Source organism: Lepisosteus oculatus, chromosome 8 (assembly GCF_040954835.1).
Source record: "Lepisosteus oculatus isolate fLepOcu1 chromosome 8, fLepOcu1.hap2, whole genome shotgun sequence".
NCBI classification, from domain to species: domain Eukaryota; kingdom Metazoa; phylum Chordata; class Actinopteri; order Semionotiformes; family Lepisosteidae; genus Lepisosteus; species Lepisosteus oculatus.
The window spans coordinates 37226873-37247845 of record NC_090703.1 but is presented as its reverse complement, the minus strand read 5'-3'; the positions used below and the strand labels follow the sequence as shown (position 1 = coordinate 37247845).

At 39.0% G+C, this 20973-nt stretch overlaps 1 protein-coding gene across 1 annotated transcript in view; it reads right to left on the bottom strand.

The window, feature by feature from the left end:
• abcb7 (ATP-binding cassette, sub-family B (MDR/TAP), member 7) overlaps window positions 1-20973 on the bottom strand; it is an 82073-nt gene that overhangs the window by 44176 nt on the left and 16924 nt on the right. Inside the window, exon 5 of the mRNA XM_015351079.2 lies at window positions 4346-4478. Within this exon, the coding sequence (XP_015206565.2) occupies window positions 4346-4478 (133 nt within the window). The remainder of the gene's footprint in view (window positions 1-4345; window positions 4479-20973) is intronic.

Sequence of the window (20973 nt, the reverse complement as noted above, 5' to 3'; positions counted from 1 at the left end):
TGTATCCTGTCTTGTACCTACTGCTTGCCAAGATAGGCTCAAACTCTGCCATGACCTTAACTGGATGAAGTGGTTAGATAATGGATGGATGGATGGATGAAGTTATTGGAGCAGAATGAGGTATGCTACACTGCAGAGGTAGATGAATACATGCTTCCTATATGTGAAACAGTTTGGGATCCATTAGGATGAAAAGAACTCTGGAAATGCAAGCAATCATTAGAAATTACTACATTTTAGTAGTTGCAATTTATTTGTAATTAAAATATACATAAATGGGAAGTAAGCTGCCACATTTACATCCTTCAGTCACTCTGATATAACCTTGCAGTGCTACTGTATAGATTTTGAAAAGTAATATTAGGAGATAATTGTATTCAAACTCCCTTATATCATAGTAAAATTGTTTCACAAAAAAACTTTAAATCAACTGTTTATACAACCTGAGATCTACAGTTTTTAGAAAAAGGATATGTACCATTTCCTTATGTTCTCTGCAAGAGCCAGACATAGTACCAATTAATTCTGCACTTTCACACACAGGACTTAAATGGTCTCATTAAAATGTGAGGCTGGAGGGAAAATGAAGGGCAAACCTCATTCCTTGGGAGAATAACTAAAATGAATTTATGATGCATTTTTTTCTGCGTAACAGCAGGAACATGTATCTAAACAAGGGCAGGATAAGGTTTTATCTTTATGTATAAATTGTACCCACAGCTCACTTGCACCTTTTTGAAAGTGTGCTTGTTATCAGCAAAAAGAAGACCACAGGCGTGAATACAAACCAGACCAGATACTGTTCCTCTGAGACTTAAACAGCACTGGCAATATAATTTACCCTACTCCGCAAGTAAGAGCTAATAAACAAAATATAGGCTAGCACGAGTCCCAAATTGTTTAACGCACTAGACAGACTTCATTTAGAAAACTGCACAATTTTATTCACCATGTTATAAAAATACATTGCTGGAATCCATCAAGATGAGAGCAAGCCCTACTTTCCGGGGCTTGAATACTACACTGGTGGGCTGAAGGGACTGAATCATTTTAATCTTAAACAGAGAGCACTACGAGGGGACCTGATACATGTGCTCAGAAACCTCAAATGCACTGACAGCCAAATCACAGCTGATTTCTTCATAATGAACACTGAAACATGAACCGGAGGATATAACTGAAAACTACATGGAAGTGCAGTTAAATGGAGAACATGAGGTACAAGTTTGCCTAAAGGTTTGTGGGAGTACTCCACAAGCTACCCAGCTATGCAGTTGAAGCCAAAATGCTGCTTTCTTTCAAGAAACAGCTGGATGAGCTCCTCAGATCAATTAACAACTACTAAAAGGACTAGATGGGCTGAATGGCCCCCTCTCATTTGTAACCATTCTTATGCATGTAAAAACACAGCATTATACTTCTCCACAATGTGTTCTCCATAAAAGCCTTCTAAAAAACCTTCATTTTTTTCTTCGTTCTCTTTACATCTTATAGAAAATATATATTTTATTATATACATTATATATAGCTCTCTCCACTGGTGTACACTTTGGTACCTTGCTAAAGAACAATTAAAAAGGCAACAAGACAAGTGGACTGATATTGCACAACCTGTCTAAGAAAAAAATGCCATGACCTAGGAGGAAAAAAAAAAATTGTACACTGTTCTTGTGGAGGACATCAAAGTACCACAGAAATATGGTACACAAGTGAAGGAGGGAGACTTCAAGTGGAAAAGGTTTAGTATGGCTAGAAAAATCAGTCATATTCAAACTGCAGCTTATAAAAATGTTTATTTTTTCAGATCTAGCTCCTTGCAGTCAAATTGTCCTAAAGTCCCATTAATATTGTCAAGAATGTGGGAAAACACTCTTTGGGAAAACAAGATTAAGTTAAAACGATCACCTTCATGGCCTTATTACATTTTTTCTTTCCACTTTTCACTAAATAGATGCATTTGCTTAGCATCGATGAATAAAGTCAATGCCAAACACTGCACGAACAGCAGGCACTCCCATACTGTGAAGCCCTGGTGCAGACTCGCAGAAGGATTTACACTTAGTGTGACTGAAAAATGCCCAGTGCCACTCCCCTAATCCTGCTTAGCTTCATCACAAAGAATTTCAATCAGGCATGTGAACAATTAGCTAGCTCCATATGTCTGTTTTAATAATCCATTGTCCAAATTCCCAATTCACTGCAGGGGTCTCCCCCGAAATTTTCAATTAAAGTGATGCTGTCGCTGGGGAAGGGTTAGGAGTTACCATTTCTCCATAATATATTGCATAATATATATTGAATGTGAAATGTAATCCACAGTTTTCAGTCCACTTTGCTCAATGGTATAGCCCTCGTACCACCCCAGGGGACAATGTGCATGGCTCGGCAGCAAAGATGCTTGCTTAGAACACAGGCTGAGCCCTGTGGTATGTGTTGCATTTCATGCTATGTTAGCCAACTGTAACCAGGATTACCAAGTAACTATATACAACTAAGTGTTGCAGGAGTTAGGAAGGGATCGGACATTTGGCTTTACAGGGACTCCTAGGACACATCAGGAAACTGCATAGTAACTGTGACATGAGTTAGAGATAGTGCTGGGCGATAATTCGATAACGATAATTATCGCGATATAATTTTCCAGCTATATAATTTTAACAAAAGTTTGATAAATGTTCGATATATATGTTATGCTTTGCACAAAATACTGCATGAGTGCGCGTGCGCGTTGCAGACTGGGCAGCTAACGTGGTGCTGTTTACCCACACGGTGGTGGCTGACAGGATTGTAGTTAGTGGAGAAATGAGCGACACTGAAGAAAATGTAGTGCTGCCAACGAGCAGCTTGAAGGACGATGACATCGTCGACAGAAAAGGTCATTCAACCTCAGTAATTTGGAGATATTTTGGCTTTTTACGATCAGACATAAAACAGAGCACTTTAAACACAGCAGTCTGTCTGAGCCATGTTCTATGTGTGTTTTATCACACTGCAGTATTTAATTTTTCTATTAAGATATTTATTTTGTAAATTTTACTCATGCATATTTTGACATAAAAAAGACTTGAATACTCTCTACCTCAGATTTGTTTAATGTTTCTGCTGTTTGGCAAGTGTTTGTTGTGTTCTTAAAATAAAGAGTTGTTTAATTTACCAATTAACTGTCTGGTTTCTTCAAATTTCACTCAAGAGAAAAAAATCTGCCTTTAAACTTGATAGGAATAATGATTTGACATTTATTGTGATAATTATCGATATCGACTGATATGAAAATTTTTATCATGATATTTTTGGCCATATCGCCCAGCCCTAGTTAGAGACAGCCCCCCCTCCCAAACCTCTGTGAACATTCCTATACAGCACTATGGAGCCGTTTAACTATGTTAAAAATAACAAGTATGGATGTTAGTGAAGCGTATCCATAGGTTCTTACTTTCCTTGTGCATAATAGGTGTAAAGTTAGTTAGAAATGACTGGTTATTCCAGAATAAGTGGGTGTAACATAAAAAATATCACTGGCCATATTTTCACACAGCCCCTATGGCAGATTGCGGCATTAAGCTTCAGACTGATTCAGTGCTTAGAGAGGGTATTATTACACATTACCAATACAATTAGTTCCATTGTTTGAGCTCTGATGGTAATTTTACCTGCATTTCATTAATTTGCTTTTAAAACAATTTATTATCTTTTCAGAAGGTGTGGAGGAAGAGACAAAGTACTGAATGACCTAATAAATTATTGTTCAGATCACTAAACTCGAAGTGTAGATACAGTCTGTGCTACTTTTTCCAGGAGCCTAGGTGACATGACATGTGCAGGAGTTAAATAAGAAAGCATGAAAAGGGTTTAGTTTTATTACAGTTTATAAAACCTCCCACTACATACACATCAGATTCTCAGGAAGTAGTTTCAGAAAGCAGCTTACAGAAAATCACTTGACTGCCTTCAGTCAATGCAGTCTTTTATTTGCTCAAGGAAATATAAATGCACTTGTGCCAGCCAGGCTTCACAACACTATGTACAAGATATTGTGGGTTGTATGATATTGAAAAAACAAAGACGAGATAACCAAAGAGACATATAAAGATGCAAAACACAGTGATTCATACAGGCTTCTTAACTCTTAAAAGAATGCAACTTTTGGCAGGTAAACATTTTGCCACTGCCATGCCCTAGTCAAATCTCCACGACAGCCACAAACTCGATTTGCAACAAGGAACAAAAAGACGTTAAAGAGCGGCATTAGAATTAAATCTCTGCAAAAAGGTCAGATGCTACATAATACACGGTAGCCTTCCAAAAAAAGTCAACACCTGCCAAGAGATAAGAGAATCGTACTCACAGCCAATCAGGACAGTTGTTGCCATGGTTGCAACGGTACTTGGCGCGTCACTCAGGTTCAGCATGTTTCCCGACATCTGGTTGAGGTTGTCTACTGCATATTTAAACATGAAGGGAACCACGATGTTCGTCATCTGAAAAAAATGAAACATTTCCATTTCACCATTATCATGCAAGGCCTGGAAATCTGTGAAATGACCCCCTAACAGGTGGTCAATAACCACAAACACCTGAACCCCAAGTCTTGCCCCTGACAACTAAAGGAAGCAAAGGAGAAATTGAAAAGCCTGTGTGGGATTTTTCTGCTTTCAGAAGTCCTTGTATTATCTAACCAACAGGCATTGTGATGCACAGCTTGCTCTGGAAATAAAACCTACATCACAAAGCAGTTTTGATCCATTTTCAGCTGCAGGCTTCAGTATAAATTATACCAATGAAGCAGAAAAGAATATCAAGTTTTGTTTCACACCACTTGTCTAAAATGTACTCAAAACAAGGGGATAAGCAAGATCTCTTCAGCACCTTGTATTGCTGTATCTACAAGAGCCTGCAGTCTTTTACATATTAAATAGCTACTAAGCAATGGAAGTCTTTACTTCTGTTCCTGCATGCATAATTTTAGGTGAATGTTAGCTTAGATCACCTTGCTGCGAAAGACCTCACATTTGTATGATCAGCACTGCTCCTACAGTGTCCCTAAGGTGAATAACATTGAGTTAACAGTAAGAACGCAACTGACTTCGTTTAAGAAATAATAATAAACTTCTGTATCTGAGTATTCCTGAATTTTACAAAGATTGTGTGAAGCACAAATACCCCACTGGGCACCGATTATTTTAGTAAACCTTTTACAATATAATACAGCACTTTAGCAATTTGAGAGTAGAGTTTTTCTAAGTGACAACAATAATTTACCACTGGAGAATAGAATAGTAATACTCATTTATGGAACAATGCAGACTATGTATAAACTAAGGGCAGTTGGAGGGATGTTAACTGTCAGTTTGGATTTTGTCCCTTATTTCACCAAGCATACTGCAGACCTTCAGCATTTCTATTTCATTTTCTAGCCTCTTCCTTTGAGGCAAGAAGAGCCGACAAACAACATTCTGGCTGGACACTAAGTGAACACAAAACTAATTCTTCAATTACTGGAGTAGTTGTCTGGAACACAAAATAAAACATTAAATAATCTAACTTGCAAAAGCTGCCTGAATCTCTTATCTTTACAACAAAACAAGGTGTTCCATGCCAGACTTGTCCACTGTTCCTAAATAGGAAATTCACTTGTGATAAGCGCTTTCACAAGAGAGTAAGCTTGTTTGTTGGCACGCCACCTCATAAATTCAAAGCCAAAGAACACACCGTGAGAGTCCTTTAATCTCGTTGGCTGAAGTGAACACTGCATGATAAACAGAAACTGCAGTCTTCAATACCAGAATCAACTATTTAAAATGTGGCCAAGCAGTAAAAATAACTATTATGGCAGCATTGCCCCAAAGCGCGTTTCCCCATGATTGGCAGGCAAATTTTTCAATGCTTGTTTCTGGCTGTGAGGTTGTAATGTAATGGCTCACCTTAGGGAAACAAAAAGTGGAACACCTGATTTTTAAAAAATGTTTCCTGGCACCTGTGCAATATAATAGCTTGCAACAATGGTGGTCATATGAGAACTGTTCATACAGATATACCCGAGGCCTTTTCTAGTCTTTGCAGAATTTGTTCATATTCATCCTTCTGGGTTAAAGGCAATTAGTATTTTTGCATGAGCTGCCATCAGCATAATTCACACCCAAGGTATTACAATCCTATACGTATTTAATTTGTCCCAGTTGTTAGTACCAATGTATCCTGCATTGCTACTTTTTACTAACACTACTGCATTTACAATGCACAGAAAATTGAAAACACTTGGTGCTAGGATTTTTTTTTCTGTTCAGTTTGATTTTTAAAATTCCTTTAGCCAGAGGCGACTGTATAAATTAAGAAGGAAATGCTGGATTTTATTGGTTCTTCTGTGCTAATAGTCTGTACATAGATCACATACCACTTGTGCTCAGTCTGCTTGCCTGACCTGTAGTATTGTAGGTTGACTTGACAGCAAAGTTAAAGAAAAGATCACTGTAATCTTGACAGTGTTCATCAGGGCTGGGTACAAAGAGTCTGCTGCTAGTACATTTTGACAGTGACATTATACTTTTTTCTAGAATCAGCATTTAGACCAGCAGTGCGTGCATTAAAAAAAATGATAAAGGATTTTGTAGTACCACAGAAAACCAATGACGTGAACAGTGCTACAGCAAATACAGTACATCACACTTCAAAGATGACCATTTCAAGTGAGGGTGCCATCCCCAAAACAAAAAAGCAGCCTCAGCTCCTGACAAGATAACATTCCCATTATACCTGTTATTACTACATGGTGAAGTCTACTTTCCATGTGGTTTCATAAAATCTTTTGGTTAAATGGTTTGACATTGAAGGTGGTTTATTACAAAGAAATGTGCTAATGCTTTTGGTATTAACCACATTACTAAAAACAACAAAGGAACTCCATTGTTTATTGTGTTTGATATGAGACTTGCTTTTCACGCCTTTTAGAATGTTTTTTTGTATATTTATTTTATATATTCTGAATCTGTATGTTGTACTTTCATGTAAGATTTCTAAACTGTTTCATTTAAAAATATGGAGCATACAAATACAGACCCCTTCAGGGCCTCGTGTGTTGATACCACAATGTGAAACAGCCACACTTTCCTTTTCTAACCACTTTATCCAATTAGGGTTACCAAAGAGGCAAAGCCTATCCTGGAAAGCAACATGCATATGGTAGGAAACACCCTGAACTTGATGCCAGTCCATTGCAGGGTACATACCCAGACTGACATACATACTCGCTTGCACCAGAGTCAATTTCCCCAAAAGGGAATTAATCAATCATTATGTCTTTGGACCATGGGAGGGAAGTTGAGCAGCCAAAGGAAACCTATATGTACATGGCTAGAAACTCCATGGAGTTTCTAACCGCACACTGGATCTGGAATTAAACCCAAGGCCCCAGTGTTGTGAGACAGCAATGCTAACCACTGTACTGCCAATGTGGAAAACAGAAAAATAAAACAATATCTTAAGATCAACACTTAAATTACCATAACCCACACCCCAATTAATATTTTTTACGGTCTATGAAAGGCAAAAGGTGTTTTATCACCTCAAAGGGCCTCAACCTACAAACTATGAAACAACCTTGCAGGAACTTCAGTTTTAAATTCATTTGATTTTTATGGCACAGTATTTCAAATAATTACTTGAAAGTAAGCATAAATCACATTCTGAAAAGGGATTTGCCTGTAAGAATCCTTGAATTTATAAAACATTATAAATTGATGACACATAATTGAAGAAAATCTGTGAATATGAGAAGAGAAAAAAAGTAAAGTTGTCTTTATTTAAAACTGCAACTGCATCAAACTGTTAAGTCATTCTTATGTTTGTAATTTACACCCTATGTTAATAATGTTGGCTAGACACTTGCAAATAATTTAAGATGAAAATGTGTCCCTCCTAATGAAAATATTCGCTACAGTGTCATAGAAATGAATTCAGACCCTGAAATCCACATTTTGTTTCTTTAATGCTTGTAGTCCTGATACTTTGAAATACACACAAATAAAAAATTAAACAGATAACATGAAAGACAAATGTAAGTTATGAATGTGTAAGTATTCAAAACTTTTGCTGTGGCAATCCTAATCTAGGAGTAAATAATTACCTTAATGGACCACACAATTAGCTGAGTGACCTCATAGTGGTTCATATGATTTCACAATAAAAATACTTGCTTCTGTGAGGTTCTTTGGTCAGGCAGTGAATTTCAAGTAAAGATTCAACCGGTCTAAGAAGTAGTTACTGTAGGTCCTTGAAAAGCACAGATTGGAAGAAGGTCCTAAAATATTTCTCTAGTCCATGAATATCCCTGTGAGCACAGTCTATTGAATCATCAAGAAATGGAAGGTGCCTTGTACCACCCAAAAAATGTTTAAATCAGACTCTCTCCAAACTGAGCAGCCCAGAAACAGGCGAGGGCTGTTACTGAGCAGCCTTCTACAAAAATTCAAGAGCTACAGAGATCAAAGAATGAGACGGGAGAAAATGTCTGTGAGTCAATAATAAAAAAGGTTACAAAGGAGGACATTTAGCCCCTCTAGCCCATTTCGTATTCAGTAATTAACTGATCCAAGGATTAGTGAATGAAACCAAAGTACTCGTTTCAGCCAATTAGTGGCATAATTTCCCAAAATGGGATACCACAGGAAGGGTCTGAACACTCTTCAAGGCATTGCAGTTTTGAATGAACCAAGTGTCTGTAGTTACCTGGTGACACACAGAAACCTCATTAGTAATCCCATCAGGTTTTCATGCTTAGGGTAATTAATGCGTGTAATCCTGTCATCAGTTACTGAGAATAATAAATTGGCAGCAATTTTTTGATCCGCATTTGTCATCTTATCACTGCCAATACTGTTAGGATGTTTACAGCATTTCAGGATTTCTTTTACTCGGAAAAGAAGAAGGTTCCCAGATTGCATCCACTTGGTTTTCAGCAATTCAACTGAATACCTAGATGAAGAATTTTCAATGATAGTTACTGCAGTGCATGACCATAAATATCAGTAGCTCTTGACAACAGTTCAAGCCATTCCTCTACTGGGCAATTTGCCAACAGGCAATAAGTAAAGAATGACTATTACCAAGTCCACAACCATTTTTAAGTATGAAATTCTGAAAAAAAATAGAAAAGCAACTGTTTATAGTCACCAAAATAATTGTACATATTCTATGCTTTTGCACAGCACCTTGGGATAGTTTTTCAAGAAAAAAAGCTATGCAAACCACTATATAATGAGCTCAAAAAACATTTGGAGCAGCCGAACTAAAAAAAAACTCAATGCTACTTTGTGTTAGCTTTAAACTTAATAATTAATTCACGTAGTTTTGGTTGCTTGTTAATACAGATCCAAAGCTCTTAATCAAATGCGATGGAGATACTTCTAGAACTTGTACAGTACAGTATGTTTAGAGTGAGCGTAGCTCTCCATGAAACACGCTATATAGACATTAAAGGAGTGTTTCTCAACCGTTTAAGATTGTTTGGACTGGCTTGGTAGCTGCATAAAATGTCCAGTGCTCTTCCAAACATTGTTTTATTTTTTGTTAGATTGTAGGAAGGAACAAGGCCAACTACTCATCTACTAATATCACTGAATAAGCAACAACCTGGATTTCCTTAAAGGTCTCACATTCCAATGCTGACCATGCCTTGCCTTGCTTAGCTTCCAAGATCTGAAGGTCCAGGCTGAGAGGTGGTAAAGTTGTTGTCACTAGACATTGACATTGACCACATTGTGTGCTTTAAATTTCACTGCATCTAGCTTCCCAGGTGTCCCCTATTAAACAACATACAATACATTAAGCAGTCTTTTACTTTAAGCAATGCAGGTTAACATGACTATAACAACAATAATATTAAAAACTACCAAGCAACAACCAACAGTATACACCTAGTCCTCTTTATTCTCAAGGGATACGGTCCTGAATTTTCTGTGGATAATGAAAAAAGCATATACTACAGAAAAACTCTCCTACACCACAGAAAACATGGGTATGCCTAATAAACCTTGCAAATCAACACAATTGTAAAATAACCCTGCAGAAAATACAGCACTGAATGAGATCAAACTGTGAAAACTATTAGTCAGATTCAGTATTCATGTGCTGTGAAGGACAACCCCAATGAGCAGATTTTTCCTCTTACAAGCTGGGCTCTCGTAAAGCATTGCCAAGATTCTTCTTTTCTCACAGCTTCTTTACTTTAGAAATGTCAATCCTGATAGAAGTTTAGTCAGAGAACTGAATAATTCAGCCCTGAATGTATCTGGAGCATAAACGGATACGAAAGTGATTTTTTCCCATACGTACTCCCCAGCATAGTTGAATAAGTGATCCCTTTGATTTATGCACGAAGGAGGAAGCAGCCACATTATAATTTACTAGCAAGTCTTGAGGTACAGTGCAGTCCGTAAATATTTGGAGAGTGACACAATTTTTGTTGTTTTGGCTATATACTCCAGCACATTGGATTCAAAATGAAACAATGACTAGTTAGACGTTAAAGGGCAGAATTAATTTGAAGGCATTTACATCTATATGGTGATGGAAAGAGGAAACTGTGGAGAAAAAAAAGGAACTGCTCATGATCCAAAGCACACCACTTCATCTGTGAAACATGGTGGAGGTAGTGTCATGGCTTGGGTATGTATGGATGCCACTGGAACAGGCTCACTTGTCTTTATTGATGATGTGACTGTAGATGGCAGCAGCAGGGTGAATTCTGAAGTGTACAGAAGCATCTTATCTGCTCAGATCCAACCAAATGCCTCAAAACTCACTGGACGACGCTAGACCTTGCAGCAGGACAATGACCCCAAACATACTGCTAAAGCAACTATGGAGTTTTTCAGGGCCAAAAAGTGGAATATTCTTAACTGGCCAAGTCAATCACCCAACCTGAATCCCACTTAGCATGCATTTAACTTACTGAAGGCAAAAAGCCCCCGAAACAAGCAGGAACTGAAAATGGCTGCATTACAGACTTGGCAGAGCAACACCATGGAAGATACCCAGTGTCTGGTGATGTCTACGGGTCACAGACTTCAGGTAGTCATCGACTGCAAAGGATTTGCAACCAAATACTAAACATGACAATTTTATTTAACATTGTTAATGTGTCCAATTACTTTTGGTCCCCTGAAATGGGGGGACTACGTATAAAAAGGGCTGCGATTCCTATATGGTTCACGCACTAGAGCCTAAAGTAAAGCCAACATTCTGCATTTTAACTTCTAACTTGTCATTCTTTCATTTCAAATCCAATGTACTGGAGTACAGAGCCAAAACAACAAAAATCGTGTCACTGTCCAAATACTTATGGACTGCACTGTATCATTATGCCTTCAGAGACTGAAGGAAAAGGCATTCTGGTTGTTCATGGGTACGAACTCTAGGAGAACTTAACATATAGTAAAGTCACTCCCAGAACAAAACTGTCAGCAATGATGGGGACAGTGTGGTACTATTAAAGCACTAAATACGTATGGTTTCTAAATGTTTTTCCCTTTTACTGAAAGTGAGTGCTACTGCAGAGAGCTGAAAAGAAAGACGAAAAAGAAAAACATGACTTGTACAAGAAAGTGAACAGTTATACACTGACAAAAGAGAAAGAGCCTCACTCTTAGGAAAATTGCTTTGTAGAACAGTCCATGTTCAGAGAGTCAAATCATAGATCTCTCCTCACTGAAGAAGGAGGATCTAAAAGCCTAATAATAAATGCATCCACTTCAGAAAGAGACCTAAAAAGCTGCTTCTCACCTCAGTTCGACACCCAGAGAGATGCAAGGTAGATCAGAAAATTATTTTCAGATCCCTTCTGCTGAAGCTTGGCTCTTACTCTGCTGTGGTTGAAGGTTAGTCAGCGTAGAAAGAAAGTCTACCTCCCTCTGCATTGATATAGAGGGCTGTCAGAGCTTCCTACAAAAGAGCTCAACAACCTACGTGGAATAGCAGTTTTGAAGATCAGTGTAAGAACCTGTCTGAGCTGTCCACAGAACTGCTTTAGACCCAGTAGGCCCTCATTACTTCCGTAGGAGGAGATGTAGGAAGTGAAGGGATCCAATGAGGCACCATCTTCTGGAGGAACCTAACTGTTCCTTTGCCTTTAGTGCCCTTGGATTGCCCCACCAGTCTCACGTTACACCAACACCCATTATCCTACAGTTCATTCATTTTGGCCTGGGGCGCGCTCAGATGTTGCACACTGGCATTGAATTCTCTTTTTTACCAGATGCACAGCAGCACTTAGTGTGTCCACCATAGAAAGTAGAAAGCTGTTCAACAGTTTGAACTTGTTTGTTATATCGAAGAGGCTACAAAGCTCTTTAATGAGACTCAAAACCTCAGCTAAACTTTTTATCATACTGCAAAGTGAATCGTTTTGTGTTCCTAATGCCCTCTAAAACAGGCACAAATTCACTGTGCCTTGGTACCGATCTGAAGCTTGTCCCCACGGGCATTGCGGAAGGAGATGAGCCCTCCTTCTTCGTTGATAGCATGATGAATAAAAAGAAAAATTAAAAAAGAGGAAACAAAATCCACCTCTGATCTGAATATAAATGAAAAAAAATATGGGTTATAATGCGGGAGCTCAGTGATTTGGCCATTACACACCGACTGTCCCCAGAAGTCCAAAACAGTCTTAATTTTGAATTTACTTTACTAAATAGGCTTTTGTGTTGTCTAAACAAAGAGCAGATCAACTTTAACCTTAAGCTAGCCTTCAGAGCCCACACAAGACATAGAATGACAGCATTTCCATCATAACAAAGCTCTTCTGCCCACCGATGCTTTCCTGGAACATAATACTGGAATGTCAAGGGCACACAGAATATTTAAGACTTCAATTTACAGAACACCAATTAAATGATTATGAAGCAATTGAGGATATAAATGTCACAGACACGACATGGACAACCAAATTGTGGATACTGATTAAATGGTTTTGGGGTCATTTTGATGAACTGATCCCTAGATGATTGACCGCAATAGACATGAATGACTGGTGCAAGAACATTAAATCATTCCGTTAATAAAAGTTGGTCAGGCACAGCTGACAAGAAGATTAACCCTGTTAAATGCTAAGCCTATCAAAAAACATCATGACGATTAAAGACAGAAAAAGACAGTAGGGAACCAATATGCACCGCTTATCAAAGTAATGTCTTTTTGCCATCAGTATGTTGGAAGGCTGGACTAAACCACAACAAGTGGACCTCCAGCAATGGAAATGGGTCATATTTATTGATAAATCAAGGTTTTGTGAAGATCTTCCCGATAGATGTCAGTGAATGTATTGCAGACCTGCAAAACACAAACTGTTGTGAAGAACAACAGCAGAGAGGTCCAAGAGTGATGGTTTAAGGAGCTGGGTTTGAGGGAAGTGTGCAGATGTTAGAGGAAGCTTATTAGAATTGCTCCTAATGGTGGTTAGACTACTAGCCTGTAACTTTCATAGTAGAAGCTTCGTTGACCAACCCAGTTGATGAGAAACTTGTTAATCAAAACAACAAGCTTATGTCTGTAAACAAGACTTTCCAAAATAACTTTCTGTTTTTGTTTCAGTGACAAGTGATGTTATCATTGATGTTCAATATATTTGGAACCATTTGTTCGACCATCGAAATGGAAACCTAAGACAGATACACTCATTAAGAGAGCTCATGACTACAACTAACATTTTACAAAATAAAACGTTTGACAAAACTCAAACATTCTTCATTGGGGCAAAACAGTTATGCAATGCTTAATGTTTTTGCTACCTGTATACAAAATTGGCACTACATAAAAAATGTCAGTCTTGAACTTTATCAAGATTTCTTGGAATTTGATTTACTGCTTCTGCATTGCTTTCTTATCCAACTAATTTGGTATAGTCTTTACTTACTTATTTACCATAATAGGGTGTAGTTAATTGAATAAGAATTATCAAAAAATAATAAATTAGAAAGGGCTGTGGTTCTACTACAGATGTATAACATCTTGTATAACACTAAGATGTCACCCCAGCATTCACCTTTATCTATTTTCTATTAACCAATTCTCATCCAAATACTCATATTGCTCTGAATGGTTATTGTTTGTAATGAAAATTAATGTTTGGTCATGAACTTAATCAGAAGTATGCTGAAAATCTAAATACACTGTATAGTATGCCCCCTATGTATCCACTACTGTTGTTAGATTTCTTTGAACATCCAATAACCTGGTTACCCATTGGGAACACTTGAGTGAAATATTCATTACCTAAGCCATTTTTCTTTCATATTGTCACATAAGCTTTCCATCACTGATAATTTTCCCAGATATATTTTACTTCTTTATTGACAGTAAAATAATGTATTTTAGCCAGCATTACAATATTTGTTTCAGTTAATCTCTTGGCCTTTTGATGACTTGTGCTTGCAATTCATTATGATCCTTTCCTTTAACTGGATCTTCTTGTTTTTAATCAGATGATTAAAAAACACTCTTCCACATATCATTTTAGATATACATTTAGATGTCAATTCTGTACAGATGCCTTTTCTCATGGAAAGGTTTCCAGTGTCCCAGAAAACTGAAGTCTTCTTCTGCATCTTCTGTCATATTCATATTTGCAGATGTCCACCTTTGCCCAGTCTGGTAGGATTCCACAGAAAAAAAAATGATTTAGTCTGTTTTTTCTGCATCTTGCCAAGTTTTTTGGGATGGAAAGTATTGTTTATTCCAATGACATCTGTACCCAAATTTATCAAGTACAAATAAAGATGGGAGTGCCGTTACATTATGCAAAACACCCTGAATCATAGAGAGAGGCCGAGTCTTGGACAAGACTGGATTCTTTAAGTTATGTCCTATTCTTTTAAAAGAGGTTTTGCTGCTTTGTAAATTTCAGTCTTGCAGCTGAACAGGATAGAAGTACAGTACTTCGATCAGAAGATAAAGCTGGTTATCTGTCCCTGCTCACTATTGGCATGTCAATCTTTATCTTAATCCCCCAGACATTGGTTTCTTACAAAAAATAAATTCCTCACCAGCCACAAATCCATATAACCCTGTAAAAATCATTTAAAAACTTTATAAACTACAGTATCTGAAAACTCATAAATGGACTAAGGGTTCAAAGATTCTGAATTCCTTAGTTCAAACTTTTATACGTTATGGCAGCATTTCAGCTTCTTTTAAGAATACTTCGCACATTTGCAGTTTCCAACAACTTTAGAATTTTCATTCTATTAAATCAGCATATTTTTAAAGCTCTACACTATTTTACTTAGTTTTCAACTTTTTTGCACAAGGTGGTAGGTAATGTATGCATTAATGCAAATGAATTATCAAATAGTGAGCTACATTGGGTTACTGTTGCAGGGTGATATAGCCAGCAGCCATATCACCCTGCAACTCACAACTGGCAACCCACTGAAGCTAAGCAGGTGTGGTACAGGTACTGGTCGCAAAAATCTAAAAAATCTCCTCTCACTACCACACCTGGACCGCACTCCACTTCCCCCTGCATCCCCGAGAATGGCCAGATCAGCGCTACTCAACACCCGCTCTGTTAACAGCAAGGCTCTTCTTTTATGTGACATTAGCAAAGAAAAACAACTGGACCTTCTGTGTTTAACAGAAACATGGCACAAACAAAACGATGGACTCCTATTCAACAAACTAGTTCCTCCTGGATATGGTTTGTTTGACCTTCCGCGTCTTTCAGGCAGAGGCGGGGGGGCATCATTGTTATTTACAACCTTTTTTACAGTCTAAGTCTTTTAGCTATACCCCCCCCCCCCCCCTCTTCTTTTGAGTGTCTTGTTTTAAATGTTTCTATCCCCCAATCTACTATTATTGCCACAGTTTACAGACCACCCAAACCCAGTGGAGTCTTCTTAGGTGAGTTTGGCGATTTTCTCTCATTCTTATCCCTTAAATTTAAAAGGATCCTTATTCTAGGGGACTTTAATATACACATTGATTCAACCTCTTCCAGTCTGGCTAAAGACTTCCTTTCTCTTTTGGGATGCTTTGACCTTACTCAGTTTGTTTGTACCCCTACACATAACAAAGGACACACCTTAGATCTAATTATTGCAAATTACTCCTTTGTCTCCCACTGCTCTCCCCTTGATCTAGGCCTCTTTGACCACTTAGCCATTCTCTTCAATCTGGAATTAACTGTTTCTAACACCTCCCCCCCACGCTCTGTAAATTTCCGCAACTGGTGATCAATTGATCACCCAAGGTTTGCAAATTCTGTTCTGTCCTCCTTATCCTGTTTCTCTTCCTCTGACCCTCTAGAGGACAAAATACAGTTACTTGACAATGCTCTTTTATTTACCCTCGACACCTTTGCTCCTTTAAAAACTCGAACCATCTCCTTCTCTCGCCCTGCCCCCTGGTACAATGACCATCTGTGATTCATGAAGGCAGCCTCTCGCAAACTTGAGTGTAGGTGGCGTCTTTCCGGCCTAAATGTACATTATCAGACCTGGAGAGATCACTTATCTGATTATAAGGTTACTATAGAGTCTGCTAGATCCACCTACTCTCACATCATTGAAAATCACCAAAACAATCCCAGACATCTTTTCTCAACCATCAACAGACTGCTCAAGCCAAACTGCCCTACCACATTACCTGCCTCATCACAACTTTGCAACACATTCTTAGATTTCTTTAGTTCTAAGATTGACAACATCCGGCATCACATTCTCTCCACTATGGATATCATTTCCATACCTCCACCTTCCTCATCCAACTTCTCTGGTTCCCGTCTCTCCAGCTTCTCTCTTCTTGACTCAGCATCCCTCTACAAACTAGTTACGTGCATGAAACCCACCACATATATTTTAGATCCCATTCCCACCACTTTATTCCAGTCCTGTTTCTCTTCTCTCTGTCCCATTGTCCTCAATATAATACATGAATCCTTGAGCACCGGCATTGTACCAACGGTCCTCAAAACTGCTGCTATTACTCCCGTGCCAAAGAAGCCTAACATGGCTCTCAACATTCTTAACAACTTTCGCCCCATCTCCAACCTACCCTTTCTCTCTAAAATTCTAGAACGTGCTGTCACACTTCAGTTACATAACCACCTCATGACAAACAACCTTTTCGAAACCCTCCAATCTGGTTTCCGTCAACTTCACAGCACAGAAACCGTCCTAATCAAAGTCACCAACGATCTCCTAATAGCTTCTGATTCTGGTTCTCTTTCCATACTCATCCTTCTTGATCTCAGTGCTGCCTTTGACACTGTTGACCATAACATCTTACTTTCTCATCTCGGAACTGTGTTTGGAGTCTCTGACACTGCCCTCAAATGGTTTAAGTCTTACTTCACTGATCGCTGTCACTTTGTCTCTCTCAATGGGTACAGGTCTGAAATTGGTCTTGTCAAGTCTGGTGTCCCCCAGGGCTCAATACTGGGCCCGTTGCTCTTCAGCATTTGCATGTTCCCACTTGGTCAGCTTTTAAGATCACATGGCCTATGCTTTCATTTTTACGCTGACGATACTCAAATATACATCCATACCAAACCCGACACTGATGTGGCTGTCTCTATTCTAATTGCATCTCTGACATAAAAATTTGGATGACTCAAAACTTCCTTCATCTTAACTGTGACAAGACTGAAGTCATGCTTATTGGTACCCCCCATCAACTTCGTAAAGCCAGTCCTGTAACCCTGTCTGTAGATGGCTCTGTACTAGAGCTTCAATCAAAATTGAAAAACCTTGGGGTTATATTCGATTCTGGCTTAACATTCGACCCACATGTACAGCATACTGTCAAAACATCTTTTTTTCACCTTAGAAATATCACAAGACTACGCCCTATGCTATCATTAACTGTGGCTGAAAAGCTGATCAACATATTTGTATTCTCTCGAATTGACTACTGCAATGCTCTACTCCCTGGGGTATCTAAATCTACTCTGAACAAGCTGCAGTATGTCCAAAATTCAGCAGCCAGAATCCTGACCAGGTCTAGTGCAAGTGTTCACATTACTCCTATCCTGGAGTCCTTGCACTGGCTTCCGGTCAACTTCCAAGTAGACTTTAAAATCCTCATGCTCACCTATAAGGCTTTACATGGCTTGGCACCTCAATACCTGTCTGAACTTTTATCGCCCTACTCCCCACCTCGCAACCTCCGCTCTTCAAATTCTGCCCTCCTTACTGTCCCCCAAGCCCGTCTACATTGTATGGGCGACAGGGCCTTCTCCTGCTATGCCCCCAAGCTCTGGAACTCTTTGCTCAAGGATATTAGAGAGTCACCTTCTCTAAACTCCTTCAAATCTAGACTCAAAACCTTCTTCTTCAGAAAAGCCTTTACTTAACTGGTTCCATTCTTCACCCCTCTGCTCTTCTTAATACCACCTTCCACGGTCTCCTCTATTGTTATTATTGTATTATTGTAATTATAATTGTGTTCTATCTTGTGAAATCTTCTTAATTATTGTTGTAGTCTTCTTATTTATTGTTATTGTCATCCTGTAAAGCGCTTTGAGAAGCCACCTTTAAAGGCGCTATATAAAATAAAGTTTATTATTATTATTATTATTATTATTATATATTACCTGGATGGGAGACCTCCTGGGGAAAAACTAAGGTTGCTGCTGGAAGAGGTGTTAGTGGGGCTAGCAGGGGGCGCTCACACTGTGGTCTATGTGAGTCCTAATACCCCAGTATAGTGACGGGGACACTATACTGTAAACAGGTGCCGTCCTTCGGATGAGACGTAAGACCGAGGTCCTGACTCTCCATGGTCATTAAAAATCCCAGGGTGTTTCTTGAAAAGAGTAGGGGTGTTACCCCGCCATCCTGGCCAAATTTCCTATTGACCCTGTAGCGGCGAGGCTTATTAATAAGAAAGAATTAAGTGTTCTGAGCTTTCCCAAAGGAGGCCCCATCTCTGTTCATCGCTGTGTTGCAGCCACAGAGAAACTATTCATGCAGGCTGATTTAACGTTCCTTTGATAAGGGACAGCTCCCAAAGGGGGATGCACTTAGCTAAGCCTGGCTATCATGATCAATGGTCATCCATTGGCGCCTATCTGTCTAGGGAGTGCCAGATGGACATCTGGACTGCATTCCTAAGTGTCAGGAGTAAGTGACTCATATCTCACCTTGATCAACCAACCAGGGACTGGTAGGGCCGAGTAACCCACGTGGGACTCTGATGCCCATGGAACTTTCAGCCAATCAACGAGCTGAAGTTCCTCCAGGTAAAAACAGGCAACACAGAGAGCCTGTAGGAGATTCAGTAGGGATTTCTGTGGACTGTTCTAAAGGGAATTCAAAGGAGAATTCCAGGGCAGGACGGCCCAGGAGCAGAAGGCTCCCAAGGACAGGACATTCTCGCAGCGCGCCTCCTGACAATCCTGAGACTCAGCCCGGACAACCACGGAACGGCCAGTGTGTCCGAGTGCCAGAACTTTCCTTTGTTCTAAGAGTCTAGAGCGGAGGTTGCCAGAAAGTAACCAGAGGATCCACCCGAGGTTAGCACCAGCAGCAAGCCTCATGAACAGGTCGGAACTGTGGACAGCTGAATCACTATTCAGAACTAGCTCTTCATCAGGAACGAACCGGTCCTCTTCCTGACTTGCTGAGACCCACAGTCATCTTTTCTCCTGTGCACAAACTTTGCAAGTTAAAGCCAACACTAACTAGCCGGTCAGTGAGCATCAGCAGCGCACCGTCGCAAGCCGCACAGCACACCCTGGCACGCAGCCAGAGAGCGCGGATTGGACAGCAACAGCCTGCAACTGTTTCTTTGTGCCCGCAGGAGATCTGAATCCCCAGAGATTGGATGAGTATTCAACTTCAATGCATTACAGCTCGAGAATTCAATTGTTATCCCAACCAGTTGATATCAATTTAATTCCTAAGAGTTATGTACTTGTTTTGAGTATCTAATGTAGAAGTTATAACCAAGTTCATTTATGAAACGGTCTTAATGAATGATATACTGAACGTATGTCCTCTTGATATATGTAACACTTTGTAACTGACTGAATATATACCTTTTGTATTCTGATAACCCTCTCGATAAGATCTGTTAGTTTTACATGCATATTCTATGTATTAATAAATGTATCCTCTTGTATTAGTACCTGTGTGTGTGCGTTGTTTGAGTTATGTCGCATGATTGGATTCTAAAGCCATCAAAAGAATCAATTTTGTGATTTACTGCTACAATTAATAATTATCCCAGTAACTGCCCAAACCCTACAGAACTGGTGCCTTCAGAGAGCACACTACAACCCTTACCAATCATGGCCTTCTAATAATCCCTATCTATGAATTGGCTTCATTACTCTGCTCATCCAGGTGGGGCTGCACATTGGTGGTTGTGGAGGTGAGTCCCCATTACCTGTAAAGCGCTTTGAGTGGAATGTCCAGAAAAGCGCTATATAAGTGTAAGCAATTATTATTATTATTATTATTATTATTATTATTATTATTATTACTGAGTTACGTATTTTGACAAGTGATTTGTTGAAAATTATGTTTGCAGAAATGGATATCAAATCTCATATTTACAATTTACAATGTTTTACAAATTTAATAATATGCCCAAGCTGCAATACCATTGCATTGGGTGAAGCAGAGATGCCTATGCAAAATGATTCTATAACATGAATAAAACTTGAAGCAGTCAGACAAAGCTGGAAAAACTGTGTGGGCTTTAGCACTATCAGCAGATGGGCCTGATGGGTAGTTTTATTTGCAAAACAGCTCTTTCAGTAAAAAAAACATGCTTCACGCAAGCCATCTTTAAAGAAAGAACTTGTTAGAAGTGTTTAACATAACATAAGCATCTAGTACACTTGGTTGCCAGCTGTGTTTCTTGAAGGATTTTAGTATACTAGCTTTAATGATAATAATGGGTGACTTCTTCCAGACTAAATCTTAGGTGAAAATCTGGGTCCTGTACTAAGGGTCAACAATGCTACCAATGACTTTTACA